At 41.0% G+C, this 16,540-nt stretch overlaps 1 protein-coding gene across 1 annotated transcript in view; it reads right to left on the reverse strand.

Annotated features, from left to right (window-relative positions):
• Positions 1 to 776: 776 nt before the first annotated feature.
• G6PC1 (glucose-6-phosphatase catalytic subunit 1) overlaps positions 777 to 16,540 on the reverse strand; it is a 48,966-nt gene continuing 33,202 nt past the window's right edge. The window contains exons 3-5 of the mRNA XM_068264500.1: positions 11,665 to 11,770; positions 7,485 to 7,600; positions 777 to 2,826 (exon numbers count right to left, since the gene is read on the reverse strand). Coding sequence (XP_068120601.1) covers positions 2,315 to 2,826; positions 7,485 to 7,600; positions 11,665 to 11,770 — 734 coding nt within the window. The 3' untranslated portion in view covers positions 777 to 2,314. The remainder of the gene's footprint in view (positions 2,827 to 7,484; positions 7,601 to 11,664; positions 11,771 to 16,540) is intronic.

Here is a 16,540-nt window from a genome sequence, read left to right on the forward strand (position 1 = left end):
CAGCAAACTGCATGTACTTAGATAATATAATCAAAACACATGCACTAAGAATGGGCCCTGACTGCATATCGGTTTCTGTTCTCTGTCATGAACTTTTACACTACACCCACATTTTGCAGCTATTTTATATTACAAAAGCTACTGCTGCAAAATATTACTGCTTGTGAATCACAAAGGATGAGAGTTGCAATTTTAGCACAGCTGGACTAACAAATAATTAAGGTCAATATCTTTAGAGAGGAAAACTGGGTTAAAGAGAGTCTGAAGCCTTGTTTAAAATAAAAAAAAACATACTTACCTAAGGAGAGGGAAGGCTCTGGGTCCTACAGAGCCTTCCCATTCTGCTCCCGTTGTCCGTGTTCCCCTGCAGGCTCCTCCGTTAGCAGTCCACGATGAAATAGGTTATGGAGCTCTCTTCCGGGTTGGAGGGACTTCGGTAGTCTTCGAAAGTTTGCAGGCTTCCGAAGACCGGCCACTCCGTACTGTGCATGCATGAGTGCCCTCTCTCGCGCACTCGTGTGCGCGCAGTACAGAGCCGCCGGTCTTCAGAAGCCCGAGAGCTTCCGAAGATTGCCTAATTCTCCCGTGGCGGAAGATACAAACGGAGGAGCCTGCAGGGGAACAAGGAGACCGGCAGGAGAATGGGAAGGCTCTGTAGGACCCAGAGCAGTATCTGTTTTTTATTTTAAAAAAGGCTTCAGATTCAGATGCAATAACTTTTGTTCATTTCAATGGATGGAGTTTCATTAAAACCTTAAAAAAAATACTGTTCAGAGTTTAGTAAAAAATATATATTTAATACATTTAATATAGTAGGCTTTACTATGATCCATGTAAACTCTCTGGTCCCGTTCACACTAGTCTGTATTTGCTTATGTCATGCTGAATTTATTGCACATCTAATATATTTCATTGGATTTCACCTGCATTTTTTTGGGGCTTGCCTTTTGCAAGTTTTCTGTGTTTTTTAAATTGCTCTATCCTGTTGCTTTTTTCTATGTGTGATTTCATCTTATGTAAGTCAATGAAAATACAGGAAAATTGCATTTGTTTTGTGAAAATCGCATCTCATTTTGAAGTTAATCAGATACATTTTCATGTAAGTTAACTTCATTAGTATGCACACAAAAAGAATCACAATCTGAAAAATGCCAAAAATAAGCCCCCAAAAATTCAAAATCACTGAGCAAAAACCCAGAATCAGACGTGGAAAAACAAAAAAAATTGCATGCAGAGTTTCCATGGATAAGTGAAACCGTTGCCTTTGAGTCTTCTTTCAAAAATCATGGCCCACCACATGTTTCAAATGGTCTGGAACTCTATTGCAGATATAACACTTTCTAATACATTTTGCTACATAAAAAATGTTTTAAAATACACCAGACTGAATATACACATGTCCAGATTTACAATAGTCCATGTTCTGTACATAAATAAATAGCTATTTGTTATGTATTCTTCCTCTAATATGGAATAGTTTAACTGGACAGGCTGATGACTGCACAGTGGAGAAGTTAAAAAACAGCATGCATTATCCCCATTCTTTTGATAGTGCTGACTTCGCCAGCAAGAGGACAGCTTCATTGCATGTATGAAAAAAGGTACATACACAACCAAAATCAAGAATGGACAAGACAAAATTTAGATAAGCATGTCTGTTACTGTAAGATGCAGAAAATGTCACAAGTAAAGGTCTGCTTTAAAATCTAATGGTTAATTGAAGTCTAGACTTGTGTATGTCATCATATTATCTGAACATACAGTCTGGTTTACTAGCTATTAACCTATTTGCATCCCTACACACATTATCTTGAGACAGATAATGTGTGCCAGGGTGTCTTCAAACGGCATATGCCGTCTAGCTGCCTAATGCAGCTATGCAGTGCAGGGCAGGGACCTTCTTTATATTGACCTGTTCTGGGCAGCTCGGTCAGCTTCACCTCTTCATCCAGCTGCGGCACTGCACCCCCCACATCCTCTTCGGAGTTCCAATCACATGATATGACATGACGGTAACCCAGGGGATGGTGTCAGCCTTGCAGCGCCGCCCGGTGGTGGAAGAGTGGTGATGGAGAGCAAGGATGTCGGCATTGCAGTGCCGCGAGTTGAGGAGAGGAGAAGCCAATCCAGCTGCCTGGTACAGGTAAATATAAATGCTCCCTGCGCCACTCTGCATACCTTACCATGCTAGGGAAGTCATTCTTCCCCAGCGGCAAAGAAAAATAAAATCGGCCCTGCAGCCACGTACAGCTTTGCTATATGTGTCTGCTAATGGGTAAAAAAGATGTGTGTGCGCACACGCGCAGATTTTATATTAGAGAGTCTTTTTGCTCTGTTGGTGCATGACCTGTGAAACACAATAAGGTATAATTCCCACAGCAGCCAGCGGTACAGCTGAACTTTTGCAGAAGGAGAGGGCATAAAAAATTAACTCCACTTTTGTAGGTGGCTTAAATGAATCAAAGAGGTGTAAAACAATGAGTGAAGCAGCAATACAGCAGATGCGGAATGTAAACTGATGTCCTTGCTTTCCTCTGCAGCTTTCTAGGTAAAGTTTGGAGTTCAGAGCCAAGCCTAAGCCAAATAAGATGCCCAAGTTTCTTAACAGGCCAGCAAAAGGAGTGGAATCAATATGGATCCATTCCGGCCTGTCACACCATTTCTTTGCCTTCTCCATAGTCCACAAAAGGTCCACGCCCACAGCTTTAAGTATGAGGCAGAAACCAAGGGCAAAGGAGAAAAGGAAGAGTGTAGTATAGATGTATTTCTTCAGACTGGCCTTGTAAATAATCTGTGTATGATTGAATGCTTCGGCTACAGCCATTCCTGTTTAAAATAAATTCACTGTGAGATAAGATAAAATAAATTCTTATAAAAAGAATACAATTCTTATAAAAAGAATAAATGAATTAGATAAGAATAAGTAAATAAATTCACTGTGAGATAAGAATAAATAAACTAAAAATTATGTAGAAGTGTATCCATAAAAATGTAAACAATAATCATCTTGCCCATGGGCACAACGCAAAAAAATGTAAAATTTAACCACTTCCGGATTCTCGGAGCGTATATACACGCCCCTGAATCCTGAAGTGTATTCCATGGAAACGGCCGCTCGTATGAGCGGCCGTTCCATGTCAGCTCACGGAGGGTGTCTCCGTGAACACCCTGCGAGCCGATCGGCGGCTCGCAGGGTAAATGTAAACACACGGGGAAGACCTTCCCCGGTGTTTACATGTATACGGCGCTGCTGCGCAGCAGCGCCGTAGAGGAGATCGGTGATCCCCGGCCTCTGATTGGCCGGGGATCACCGGCATCTGATAGGCTAAAGCCTATCCCATCAGGCGCAGGACGGATATCCGTCCTGCGCCGCTCACAGGGGGAGGGAGAGGGAGGGAAGGGGAAGGAGGCCAGGAAGCGCTGCGGAGGGGGGCTTTGAAGAGCCCCCCCCGCAAGCGCAAGCAGCCGGCGGCGATCAGACCCCCCCAGCAGGACATCCCCCTAGTGGGGAAAAAAGGGGGGAAGTCTGATCGGCCTGGCTGCTAGCTGATCGGTGCTGCGGGCTGGAGAGCCCACGCAGCACCGATCAGCACAAAATAGCGTGGTAGGGAAGTGGTTAAAATATGTGCAAACATACACAAATAAGAAGTACGTTTTTTCAAGAGTAAAATGAACCATAAATTACTTTTCTCATTTTACTCTGAAAAATATGAACTTGTATATGTTTGCACATATTTAAAATGTTAAAATTTTTCGCCATAGTGCCCCTTTAAGATAAACGTTTATTAGCAATGCACCATGCATAAACAAAGTTCCACAAACTTCAAGTAAATACTTTCATGACCAAAGTTAAGGATCTGGCACATTCAAAATCCCCTTTGGGCAAGTTTGGGTGTTAAGTGCTGCATCAGTTTAATCAGTATTAATGTATTACTATTTACTGTAAAATATTCACCTGTTATGAACTTCTCCCCCTCACCACAGCTTTTTACCATTTGACCCTTAGACCCAGGATGCACCAGCAATCACAAATTGCAATCGCAGACACTAGCGATTTGTTTAATATTTTCAGACCTGGAATCCACTACAAATCTCAAATCGCTAGCACAATTGCTAGCGTTTTTAATTAGCATTTTGTACGCGTTTTTATAAGCGTTTTCTGGCGATTTTGGTAGCAATTTTAAAAAGTGTAAGCTTTTTGGCAGTGGTTGTGATAGCGATTTGCGATTAGTGATTTTAATTCTGATAGATCCTTTCAATTTATTATAATTTGTTTTACAGTTTGCAGTAATTTAAAATAGCACACAAATCGCTATGTGTAGCGATTCATGAGCGATTTGCCAGCACTTCAATACTTTATATTGAAGAGCAAACGCACCCAAAATGCTGCATGTTCTGCGATTGCGATTTTGCCAATCGCAATCGCTACTGTGGAATTTATTATATTTACTTACATTGGCAGAGCGTTTAGGGAAATCGCTAGAGATTTAAAGTGCTCTCTAAACGCTAAAAAAGCGCTCTATTGGGTTCCAGGCCTCAAAGTGATTCTTTTAGAGTTTTGAAGGAATGCAATTTTTGTCCTGCATTCATTCAAGCGCAAGCGCGTGGTGTGGGGCTGTTGGCGGCCTGTCACTGGGGGGCGGGCTTTCTTGCGGGCAGGTGAAGTTGGACCAGGTGCTCTTTAATGGGGCTTGTTTATTGTGCTGGGTCCGTGGCACACCACCTGAGGCACTTGGGTCACATTCATAGCCCCTGTGGGTGGTTCTCAGGTGGCTTTTCACAATTTTTTTTCTTTACACACTTGGTCTCTACTATACTACTACTAACGGGAGGGGGCCATACCAAGGGTCCATATATGTCTCAAACTACTCAGTGGTGGGTCAACAACCACCAAATAGTATTGCCCTTCTAGTTCACTCCAGGTTAGTTTTCACTGATTGTACCAGTTTTGCTCACCCTGCTTAGGTTTTATTTGCTGCCTCCCAATTGCAGACATGTCGGTGGCTGCTGCTTCTGACATCATTCTGCATTTTTCTAGCACTTTTGTGCTTTACCTGATGGTGACAACCATTGTCTTCTTTGGTTATAGTTATGTTTTTTTATTACTGGTGTTGTAGTTATTATTGTTGTTGTAGTGTTGTTATTACGTCCTCTGGGTAACATTTGTCACTTACAAAGCAGATATACAGTCGTCATGTTCTCCTGTAATACTATGGCTCACAGCTAGGGTAAAGAAGGCATTCATAGTCTTTAACAAATATTCCCCAGACATCATCTGTCTCCAAGAGACCCATTTTTCCCAATCCTCGACCCCTAGGTATTTCCACAAACACTATACCACCTATTTCATGTCAAGAGCCCCCAGAAGTAGTGCTCACCCTACTGAGGATTAAAGTTCCCTTCCAAATACTTGACACATTTGTAGATCCCCAAGGGTGATTCCATATTATTTCTGGAGTTTTTCACTCTAAACAAATTTTGCTTGTTATTGGTTACGCACCACCAGACCAGGCCCTTAAAACCATCCTAGACATAGACAATAGGCTGCTGTCCTTCCCGAGTGCATTCATCATTTGGAAAGGTGACTTAAGCTCACCATTTATGATGTCTTGGATAAATCCTTCCATTCCCATGACAGGCTGTCTAAACGTAATCGCCAGCTTTTTAAGAAAACGCTCTCAGATAACTCACTGATTAATACCGGTACTTGGAGAGAAATTTACAGCCCAAAATGTAGCTACACCTTCTTTTCACCCTTTTATACTCACCAATCCCGGGGTCCAGCGAAGGCCTCTCTAGACGTCGTCCCAGCAGGTTTCCGGAAGCGTGGATGCCACCCCTCTCCGGCGGCAAGGGGTACCAGCTCTAAGCAGCGTGCTTCCACAAACTAGTTGTAGCTGTGGCGGGGAGCAGGGCTACAGTGCTGGCACAAAGCCAAGGGTATTTAAACCCTGGCCACTCAGCGCTTAGTGTTGTTCCGTCATTTGGGCAATGTTATCACGCTGTTTGTGACTCTTATCACACTAATCAGTCCTATCATGTCCGTCCTGTTAAAGGAGTCATCAGGGAAAATATAATAAAATAAGTGCTACTTACTGGGGGCTTCCTCCAGCCCCAAGCTCCCAGCATGTCCCTTGCCGCAGCTCTCCCCGCAGCTCCGTCCCAGTCCCCAGCGATGTCGTCACGTGGGCCGGAGCGGACTGCGTATGCGCAGAGCTACTGCACCTGCGCAGTCCGCGCCGGCCCACGTGGTGGTGATTGACAGCGCCGCTCACGCAGGCGCAGTACAGGCCGCCCTGGAGGTCGCCCTTCCCAGGGAAGGAGACAGGCGGCACCTTCATACTGTCCTTTACTGCTGACCAATACACGCGTGCAACTTTCTCGGGGTTCCCGTTGCATGGGCCCCGTATGTAAGTTTTGTTTTTATGCTATTTTTATGCTATTTTTAAGCTGTTTTTACTATGAAAACTCTATATTAAACGGTTTACACTTAGAGTGGCCATTTGTTTGTTTTTTATGATGTTTACTGATATCCATTCGTGAGAGGAATCATTGCTGAATTGGTGGATCCTGGACAGACTGTTGCTTCCTGATGTCCTACCAAAGCGTTGATACAACCTTATAATGTGGGTTGACACCAGCTGGTAAGCCTCTTTCCTTTTTTTGAGTATCCATGATTGCAGAGCTGTGCCGTGAACCCAATATTTATTGTGGTGGAGATTTGCCTGCTTTTATCCTTTGTTGAAGACTCGTCTTTTGTTTTTGGACTCTGCGCTGAGCATATATAATTTACCTATACACATAGTTTAACTCTCTGTCGGAAGATTTAAATACGTTCTGCAGCTATGTGAGGCACATTGGAGGCATTATAATGTTGAATTTTAAGATCCATTAAATTAGAATGGGACTATAATTTATTCCTAAATACAAGGCACACTGTCATGACATGCAGCTAAATTAAATGCTTGTCTAAGAGATGAGCATTTAATTTAACTACATGTCATGTCATGTATATGGACTTAGGGCTCGGCCACACTATAAGCGCTTTTCTGAGTGCTTGTGATTGATTAGCAGTTTCCGAGCGCTTTTAAAAATCACTCCCATTCACTTTCACTATTGCGGTAAAAATCGCAGTGATTTTTCACATACGTGATCACGCAATTGCAGCGATTTTTACAGCGATTTTAATGAAAGTGAATGGGAGCTATTTTTAAAAAGCGCTATGAAAGTGCTAATCAATCACAAAGCGCTCAGAAAAGTGCTTATAGTGTGGCTGAGCCCTTATAGTTTAATAACAAGCCTGTAACACTCCTAGCATTCCTTCATACAATATACTGGGCTAACAATTGAGTTAAACGTACAGACTACTTATTCCAGCAAAATTTGTCTTATCTGATGTGTTGAACAACAACAATAACTAAAAAATAATAATAATTTTTATGTTCAAAAGCTGAACATCAGCACATAGGTCACATTTTTCATACCTGAAATTACTCCAGCCACAACTTGGTGTGGAAAATGTGCAGCCAAGAATATTCTAGAAAGGCACACACAGATCTGAATTGCCCAAAAACCACACCAGAAAGTTCCCCACAGGCACCTGAAATAGAAAAAGACAAACCCTTCACCTAAACTTTGCATCTTTAAAGGGTGCGCTGCATTCCATATTACTGTTATGAGGAGGCAATAGTGATACAAAGTGAAACACTAAGAACTTGATTTATAAACTTAAAGAGTCTCAGTCAGCAAATGTTGGGAACAGTGCTGGTTCTAGACTTTTTGCTGCCTGAGGCAAACTTTTGAGGCTGCGCCCCCTCCCCCCGATTTGGAATGATCATACAGCACCCAAAAATGTTCACCCTCAGTATAGGTAGGTAGGTAGCCAGTAATAAGTGCCCCCTGTATAGGGTAGCGAAGTATAAGTGCCCCCAGTAGTAGACAAAATACAGAGTAATGTAGCCATCTTTGCAGATGATACAAAATTATGCAGAATTATCAACACTAAGACACTAAGGCCCAATTCATTTTTTTCACCTGAGTTATCTCCAAGTTGACATTTTCGCACCTTTTCATAAAATCCCTTAAAAGCCACCAGCAAACAAGAAAATACTCAAAATAATTTTGATAGTACCTTTTCTTTACTTTTTGGTACTTTTTAGATTACAAAATGCTGAAAAGTTATTTTAAAAAGAAGTTGAAAAATTATCTCCTAGGAGAAAACTCAGGTGAAAAAGTTAATTGCATATGAGCCTAAGGCCCATATGCAATTCACTTTTTCTCCTGAGTTTTCTCCTAGGTGATATTTTTAAAATTGTCAATAAAATTAATTTTAAAATTAATTTTAAGCCACCAACTAGCAAGAAAATACTCAAAATAATTTTGATAGTACTTTCTCACATACTTTTTAGTACTTTTTCGGTTACAAAATGCTGAAAATTTATTTTAAAAAGACGTTGAAAAATTATCTCCTAGGAGAAAACTCAGGTGAAAAAGTGAATTGCATATGGCCCTAAGATAGTTACATATTTCAACAGGATCTTGACAATATGGCCCTATGGGCAGGCACATGGCAGATGAAATTTAATGTTGATAAATGTAAAATCATGCACCTTTGACGTACCAATTGTAGATCACCATATAAAATAAATGGCATGCAGCTGGGATTATCAGACTTGGGGAAGGACTTAGGAATACTGGTTGATAATAAGTTAGGTAATCGTATACAGTCCTGCACATGTGCAGTGTTGCCCGACTGATGCAACTGGAGCCTATTGCCGGGGAAGACTGCAGAAGAACGGAGCTGCCCGGGAGGACAGTGAGAGAGCCCATAGAGTACATGGGGCTGGAGAAAGTCCCAGGTAGGTATAAATGCTTCTATTTATCATGTGTCATCTATCATTTTTTAAGTTTTCAGTTTGCAATGTATTGATTTATTTTTCCCCCTACTACTATCTTTTGGTAAAGTTCATCTTTAAGTTTGAATAAGTTTGAGCTGATGGTATTTATAACTACAATATTGATGGCCTAGCACAGAGCCTTACTACTATCCCATTTTACGGAAAATAAGACCTACCCCAAAAATAAGTCTTAGCATTTTTTTTTTAGGGTTTTTGAGGATGCTTGAAACATAAGCCATACTCCAAAAATAAGCCCTAGTTATAGTTAATACAAAAGTCAAGTCAAGTCCAGGCAACTACGGTATACATGTAGAAAAGTAAACTAATTCGGCAATAAAATGCAGCAGGACAGATAGATCTCTTACCAAGGAATGTAGATAACCCAAAAGAATAGCACTCAAAAGACCCCACCAGTCCCAAACCAATAACAGTTAAGAAGTGATGGACTCTTGGTAAATGTAGATCATTATACAAGGAAAACAAATTGTGATGGAATTCATGGTTTGGAGAGTAATGATGATGTATCAGAATGTGATGAAATTACTAAATTTGAACAATTTTTTTTTTTCCAAGAATAAATCCAGATTGTTCTTCATGGAAAAAAAACACATACCCTGAACATACAGTAAGCCCTAACACATCTTTTGGAGCAAAAATTATAATACCCTTTCTTATTTTCAGGCAAACACGGTAGATTAGTCAATGACACTTGACCAATTATTTTTGTTGATAAACAGTGTAATCGTATGGCAAAATATGGCAAAATACCACTAAATAGCAAAATTATGATTTAATGTATTGACTGCGATTATTCTTTCTTAACTATGGTTGATGTGTTATGAAAATGTATGTCATATTTGACTGAAAACGAATAAAATCTTGAAAGGAAGCTCAACTGCATCTTAAATTGCATAATTCTTCTTGAAAGAAATAGATTAGGACAGAGGTGTTACATAGACTCAACTCACCTTTCCTATCTCCTTCATTGGCCTCAATTCTGGTAGCCATGTGCAGTAAATATTTTTAAGACAGTAAAATACCTCATGCGGTATTTTGCTCTTTATTTAGCAATGCTGAAAGATTTTTCTGCACTTCCGAACATGCGGTAAAACGTGCGGAAAATGGATAAAGTGCAGTAAAAAGAGTGGTATTTCAGCGGTAAGCATGCAGTCAATAAATAATAGTAGCCTTTAATTGTCTTCCATAAGTTCGGATTGTCTTTGGAAGGTGTTTTAATTTTTTTAAGGGGAGGGGGGTGTATTTGATTATGTAGCAACCTATGAAAAGTATATTTATAGGCATCCCCTATAACAAAAAAATCCAGTAAATATTTGGAGTTTTATTTCTACTTTCTTTTCTATTACACAGCCTGAATAGGAATGCCACTACAACAGCAATAGGAACTCATACAAATTGACTTTACCGCCAGGTACAGGCAGGTGTTAAACTCATCAGTAAATTATGTTAGGGATGCTCATTCGGATTCCGGGGAAATGCAATTTCCGAAATTGCGATCGGAAATTGCATTTCCGCATCGGAATGCGGAATTCGGTAATGCAAGTGCCGTAGGTGGATTTTTACTGTAATGTAAAATGCAGAAAATCTGCATCTGCCTATTTTCTGCATTTTACATTACAGTAAAAATCCGCCGACTTTAGCGGATAATAGCAAAGCCCCCTTAAGTCCTAGAAACACCAAATTTTCAGGGTTTATTAAACAGAATCTTCTGAACAAGATGCAAAAAAAGTTTTCAAAAGGACTTTATAGTTTTTGAGAAAATCGATGTTAAAGTCGGGCGGAATTTCCGCGATTTCCGACGGAAATTCCGCATTGGAATGCAGAAATTGGTAGCGGAAAGCGGAATCGGTAATCGGTACATGACGGAATGCGGATTTACCGCGGAATCGGAAATTGGCATTCCGACCATCCCTAAATTATGTGCTAACATGCCCCCTAATTTCCATGAGAATATCGCTTTTCGGTAAAATTAAGGCAAATTACCACACAAATTACCACATAATTCACTGCATTCGGTAAACATGACTAAAATCTACCAGAATTGTAATTACCACATGTGGTAAATTACAGTAAATGCGGTAATTTGCTCGACAAACCTACCAGAATTGAGGCCATTGTGTTTTTCCCACTCTTTCCCATTTTGCCTGTGCCACCCCCTTGTCTGGCCTTGTCCAGCTACTGCACACTTGCTCTGCTTACCTGCTTAAAGTTTACTAGAGACGACATAAGTAAAAGATTGATACTTGCCTGGGGCTTTCTCAAGCCCCATAAGCACCACTGAGTTCCTCGCCGTCCTCCCGCGTGCCTCCATTCTTCTGCCAGTGATCATGGTAATCTGACTCAGTTGCACCAGTAGGTCTCTTCTGCATATGCGTGGCCCTTCTTGTGCAGAAGAGCCCGACTGGTTACTAGGACCGGTAGCAGAACGAAGGCACTCGGGCGGACCATGGTGCTTATGGGGCTAGAGGAAGCCCCGGGTAAGTATCAAACCTTTTACTTATGTTGTCTCTGGTTTACTTTAACTCACCCTCATTTACTGATCATTACAGTGCCTAATAGATAATGGTTTGCTGTTCATATTTACAGAAAGTGACTTTTACAAAATAAATACAACTGTGATTGTCTAATGATTTTTGTTTTTGTTTGGTTATTAATATTTTCTATGTGTTTTTTGGGTGGAACACTCATGAACTCATAAATGCCATTCAATACAGTGCTAGATATGTTACATAACAGCATGTTAACTCACCAGCTTTTAAATGATGTTTCCCTTTTGTGCATCATAACTGTGAGGATAGCAGTGACCATGATATAGTAGATTCCAGCAGACCCCATAGCATGGCCTGAAGGGCTTCCTGCAATGCAACAAGAAATAGAAATAATAATTAAAGTTGATATTACAAAACATTTTTATTGATTCATGTAATGGAAATAGAAATTGCTGACAAAGATACAAAGGTTTCTATTAAAACCTTTCAACCAAAGTTAGCTATACCTTACAGGAAATATCCACCTACCTGGATGATTTCGCCTTCTCCAAAATAACAGCAGAACAATCCAGCACTCTCACAATCACCGTAGAGGAGGTTGAGAACTTGAGATTCAAACCCATAACAAAAAAATGCAGACTGGAAAGGCTATCGGTGTAGATGGCCTTCCATCTGAGTTTTATAAAGCATACAAAGATTTTATCACCCCCAAACAAGCCTTTTTATTTGCATGAGAATAGAAAATATGATTGGTTTAGTTGTTAAAGTGGACCCAAATTAAAAATACAAGATTTCCAAAACAAAATCTATTTTCTAACTTATAATAATAATAAGTAGCTGCCTTTTTTCAGCTGCATGATGACAAATATAAAATATTTTACATTTATTGGAGGAACCCCTCCCTTCCTTTCATATTGCCGGGACAGAATCCGGCAGACTGGTGGAAGAGATAAAAAACAAAAACAAAACACAGGCTGCTACTGATGATGTCACAGGGGAGGTGATCTCAGCTTGTGTGAGATTTCACATAGACAACGCTCCTGTGAGGGAGGGTAGCTGATGACAAACACACCCATGATCTAAAACCTCCTATTAAGCTCAGAAGCAATGGCTGCCACCTGTATAACCCTAGTTATGAAAAGAGAAGGGTGAAAACCACGCACTGAAATGCTCATAGGCTTGAAGGAGTGTTTATTTATCTTTGTTTGTGTCAGTGTGGTGCAACTAAATATTTTGAATTAAAAAAAATGTTTGGTTTGGATCCGCTTTAAAGTGCTCTAACCAGCTCCAAAGGATCGCTCACTAATATAGTGTAATCAGAGCTTATATGACCAGTACGGTCCACTTATTCAGGGTTCCTGGAATTGCTGAAAAGTTCAGACAAAAGTTTCTCAGATGTTAAATGATATTTCCTTCAGCGCTGTTCCAGACAACCACCATGCAACCTTTAAGCCATCTTCAGACTGTATATTGGCGGCAGCGGTGTGGTGGGCCCCACTGCACCACCAAAAAAGCCTTCGTAGATTACCACGTTAGTATGGAGTAATCCCCATCTGGCTCCGATCCAAACAGAGAGTGACGCTGGCTTCCAGTCACTTCCTGTTTGGGAAATACGGAAGTGCACGGAAGCGTATTGCAAAAAATACGCTTCCACCACACCACCCCCGCCATCCTTTTTAAAAGCCTAAGTCGCCATAGACTTACATGACTTCTGGGCCGCTGCAGAGGTCGCGTGGTAATGTAGGTTTGTCTGCACAGTAGATCGTCGACTTCTAGTGTGTCGCATTGCATACTTTATGAAAGCAACCATAGGCATAGTGGTGGGGTGTGGTAAAATGACCCACCACACCAGTGTGAAATGGCCCTTTAGGAAAAAAGCTACACAGATTTCCCACCACTGCGCTGCCACACGTGTGGAATTGCCCTTACACGAGGTGGCTGCAGCTCAGATCGCAGCAATCTGGGCTTAAACTATGTACGGGCTGGACTCTCCCCTCTGTTTTAAAATCTATAAATCTCCTGGCTCAAGTTTAGCTTAACTTAAGCTAAAAGGCAGAAGAAGCCTAACATAGACATAGCCTGTGTATTACCTTAGTTAATAACTAAGAATTGCACATACAAGATAATATAAATGAAAAGCATTGAACAACTTAACGGCAGTTTCAAGGCTAAATTGATTCACCCACACACACACACCCGTAGGCTTGAGTCTGCTATGTGGTCTCGCAGGCTTGAATATGAGTTAGCTTGAGGTGGCCCCCAGTTTTAGGCAGCCTGAAGTAACCCCCCAAGTATAGGTATCCGTTTCCCATCAGTATAGATCGCCACATGAACCCCCCCAACAATATAGGTAGCCACATGTAGCCCGCTCCCCCACCAGTATAGGTTACATAGTTAAAAAGTTATTTGGGTTGAAAAAAGACATCTAGTTCAACCAGAAAATAAAGTACAACACCAGCCTGCACCCTCACATATCCCTGTTGATCCAGAGGAAGTGAAAAACCCTTTATCACGCTGATACGTGATGAGGTAACGCACAAGCGTATACACAAACAGTAGTACGAAAAGCGTAGTCAGGATCAGGCCGTAGTCGTACACGAAGTCAGAGATATCGAGGTACAGAGTAGCAAGTCAATATCGTAGTCAATAAACAGGCAGGGTCATAAACATCAGTCGTATTGTAAGGATCAGACAATAACAAAGTCAGGGACAGGCCGAGTCGAACACGTGTATCAGATGGCAGTGGTACAGAAGGACAAGACAAGAGCGAGGTCAAGAGGCAGGCAAAAGTCGGTACACAGATAAATATACAATAAGATGTTACTTCAATATATTACGATAATATATAAAATAACTACAAAATACAAGACTGACTAACTAGAGTACATATATATTGTGTGTCTACACAATATATTAATGTAGCTCTCGAATCACACTAGCTAGGCCAAGAACCAGCAAACTGATTAGTATTAAGGCCAACGAGCAAGTGAATACTCTGGCCTTAAATACCCAGGAGGCAGAGCACAAGCCCAGTCCCCAGAAATTATAGCACCTCCTGCAAAAAGGTGTCAGCTGGTGACATTACTGCTGACACCCCATCAGACCTGCCTCCTCAGCCTATAAAGACAGCTCTGAGCTGCGTGTGTCCTGCCAGAACCAACACGCCGACCCACATCTATAGGGGAGCCGGGGATGCCATCATTCTGATTCACGTCTACAGGAAAGCCGGGGATGCCTTTGATCAAAGAGGAAGAGGAAGCTTGCTCCAGCTGCTCCAAACTATCAGAGCAGCTTGCAGAGACCACACCAGGTAAGTTTGTTACAACCTTACAAGGCATGGTCCAATCAGCCCCAAAAGGGAAAAAAAGTCCTTCCCAATTCCAGATGATAATTAGATAAAATCACTGGATCAACACCAGTGGGCATTACCTAGTAATTATAGCCATGGATGTCTTTCAACACAAGGAAAGCATCTAAGCCCCCTTTAAATGCAGATATAGAATTTGCCATAACTTCTTCCTGTGGCAATGCATTCCACATCTTAATCACTCTTACTGTAAAATATGTAACAAGGAGAGAGACAATCGAGAGCACCCAATAGTGTATTACTGTAGTATAATTGGCATAAGTGGAAGGACAATACAAGTTATACTCACAAGTCTGGGTTGCCGAGATAAGGAAACCACTACTATCGCAGACGAGGAGATTAGACCTGCCCTCGCTCAGGTTAAAAAGTCGCTCTCCGTAGAAGGAAAAAAAGAGGGGTGTCAACACCCATCCACAAGGTGCATCAAATTGTGCTATAGTGTACAGTGGCGCCAATAGAATAAAAATAGTATCAATTTAAAATCAATAAAATGTGGGTGGTAAGGGTGGACTTACCCGCCCAACAAGAAACACAAGCACTGATTCAAGTGTAGTGTAAATAACATTAAATTTAATTAGTACTCCCAGTAAAAACAGTTTGCAACGCGTTTCACGGGTCCCAAGCCCGCTCCCTCAGGCAAAAAAATATATTACAGGCAGGAGCAACTGAAACATAAAAACAAAAAACCCCATATATAAAAGCCAACCGAAATCATAATCAACATAAAATGATCAATCACTCAATTAATCATCTGTGGTGGTATATACCGGTATTACATTTTTATAGGCACTATTGTAAGGAGTATTGCTGCTTAATTTTCCCCTCTTTCTGCAAGTATGGATTGATGTATATATCTTTATATATTATGCATATGATTTATTAATCCCTCTTTTGTTCATATTTCCTTTCATTCACTTTATGTATATTGTTCTTAAATATGCTTTTAAAATATGTTCTTTTAAATGTAGCTCTGCATAAACTCAGCTCTGAATAATATATATAATAATATATATTTTATCCAGACATTCTGCAATACAATTTATTGATTTTAAATTAATACTATTTTTATTCTATTGGCGCCTCTGTACACTATAGCACTCTTACTGTAAAGAACCCTTTCCTAAATAAATGGCTGAAACGTTTTTCCTCCATGCGCAGATCATGTCCTCTAGTCCTTTGTAAAAGCCTAGGGACAAAAAGCTCATCCGCCAATCTTTTATATTGCCCTCTGACATATTTATACATGTTAATTAGATCCTCTCTAAGGCGTCTTTCTTGGTAAGTGAGACCTTCCATCCCTCGTATCAATTTTGTTGCTTGTCTCTGTACCTGCTGTAAAACTGCAATATCTTTTCTGTAATATGGTGCCCAGAACTGAATTCCATATTTCAGATGTGACCTTACTAGAGCGTTAAACAGGGGCAATATTATGATAGCATCTTGAGTTTTTTTCCCCTTTAATACATCCCAAAATGTTATTAGCTTTAGCTGCAGCCACTCACTGATGCTCTGGCCCCGCCTCCGGTTCACTTCTGGAATTTCAGACTTTAAAGTCTGAAAACTACTGTGCCTGCGTTGCCGTGTCCTCTCTCCCGCTGATGTCACCAGAAGTGTACTGTGAAGGCCCAATATGGTCTGTGCCTGTGCAGTAGGCTCTTGGTGACATCAGCGGGAGCGAGGACACGGCAACGGAGGCACACTGGTTTTCAGACTTTAAAGTCTGAAATTCCAGAAATGAACCTGAGGCGGGGCCGGAGCATTGGGGAGTG

This window comes from Hyperolius riggenbachi, chromosome 12, assembly GCF_040937935.1.
Source record: "Hyperolius riggenbachi isolate aHypRig1 chromosome 12, aHypRig1.pri, whole genome shotgun sequence".
Classification (NCBI taxonomy): Eukaryota; Metazoa; Chordata; class Amphibia; order Anura; family Hyperoliidae; genus Hyperolius; species Hyperolius riggenbachi.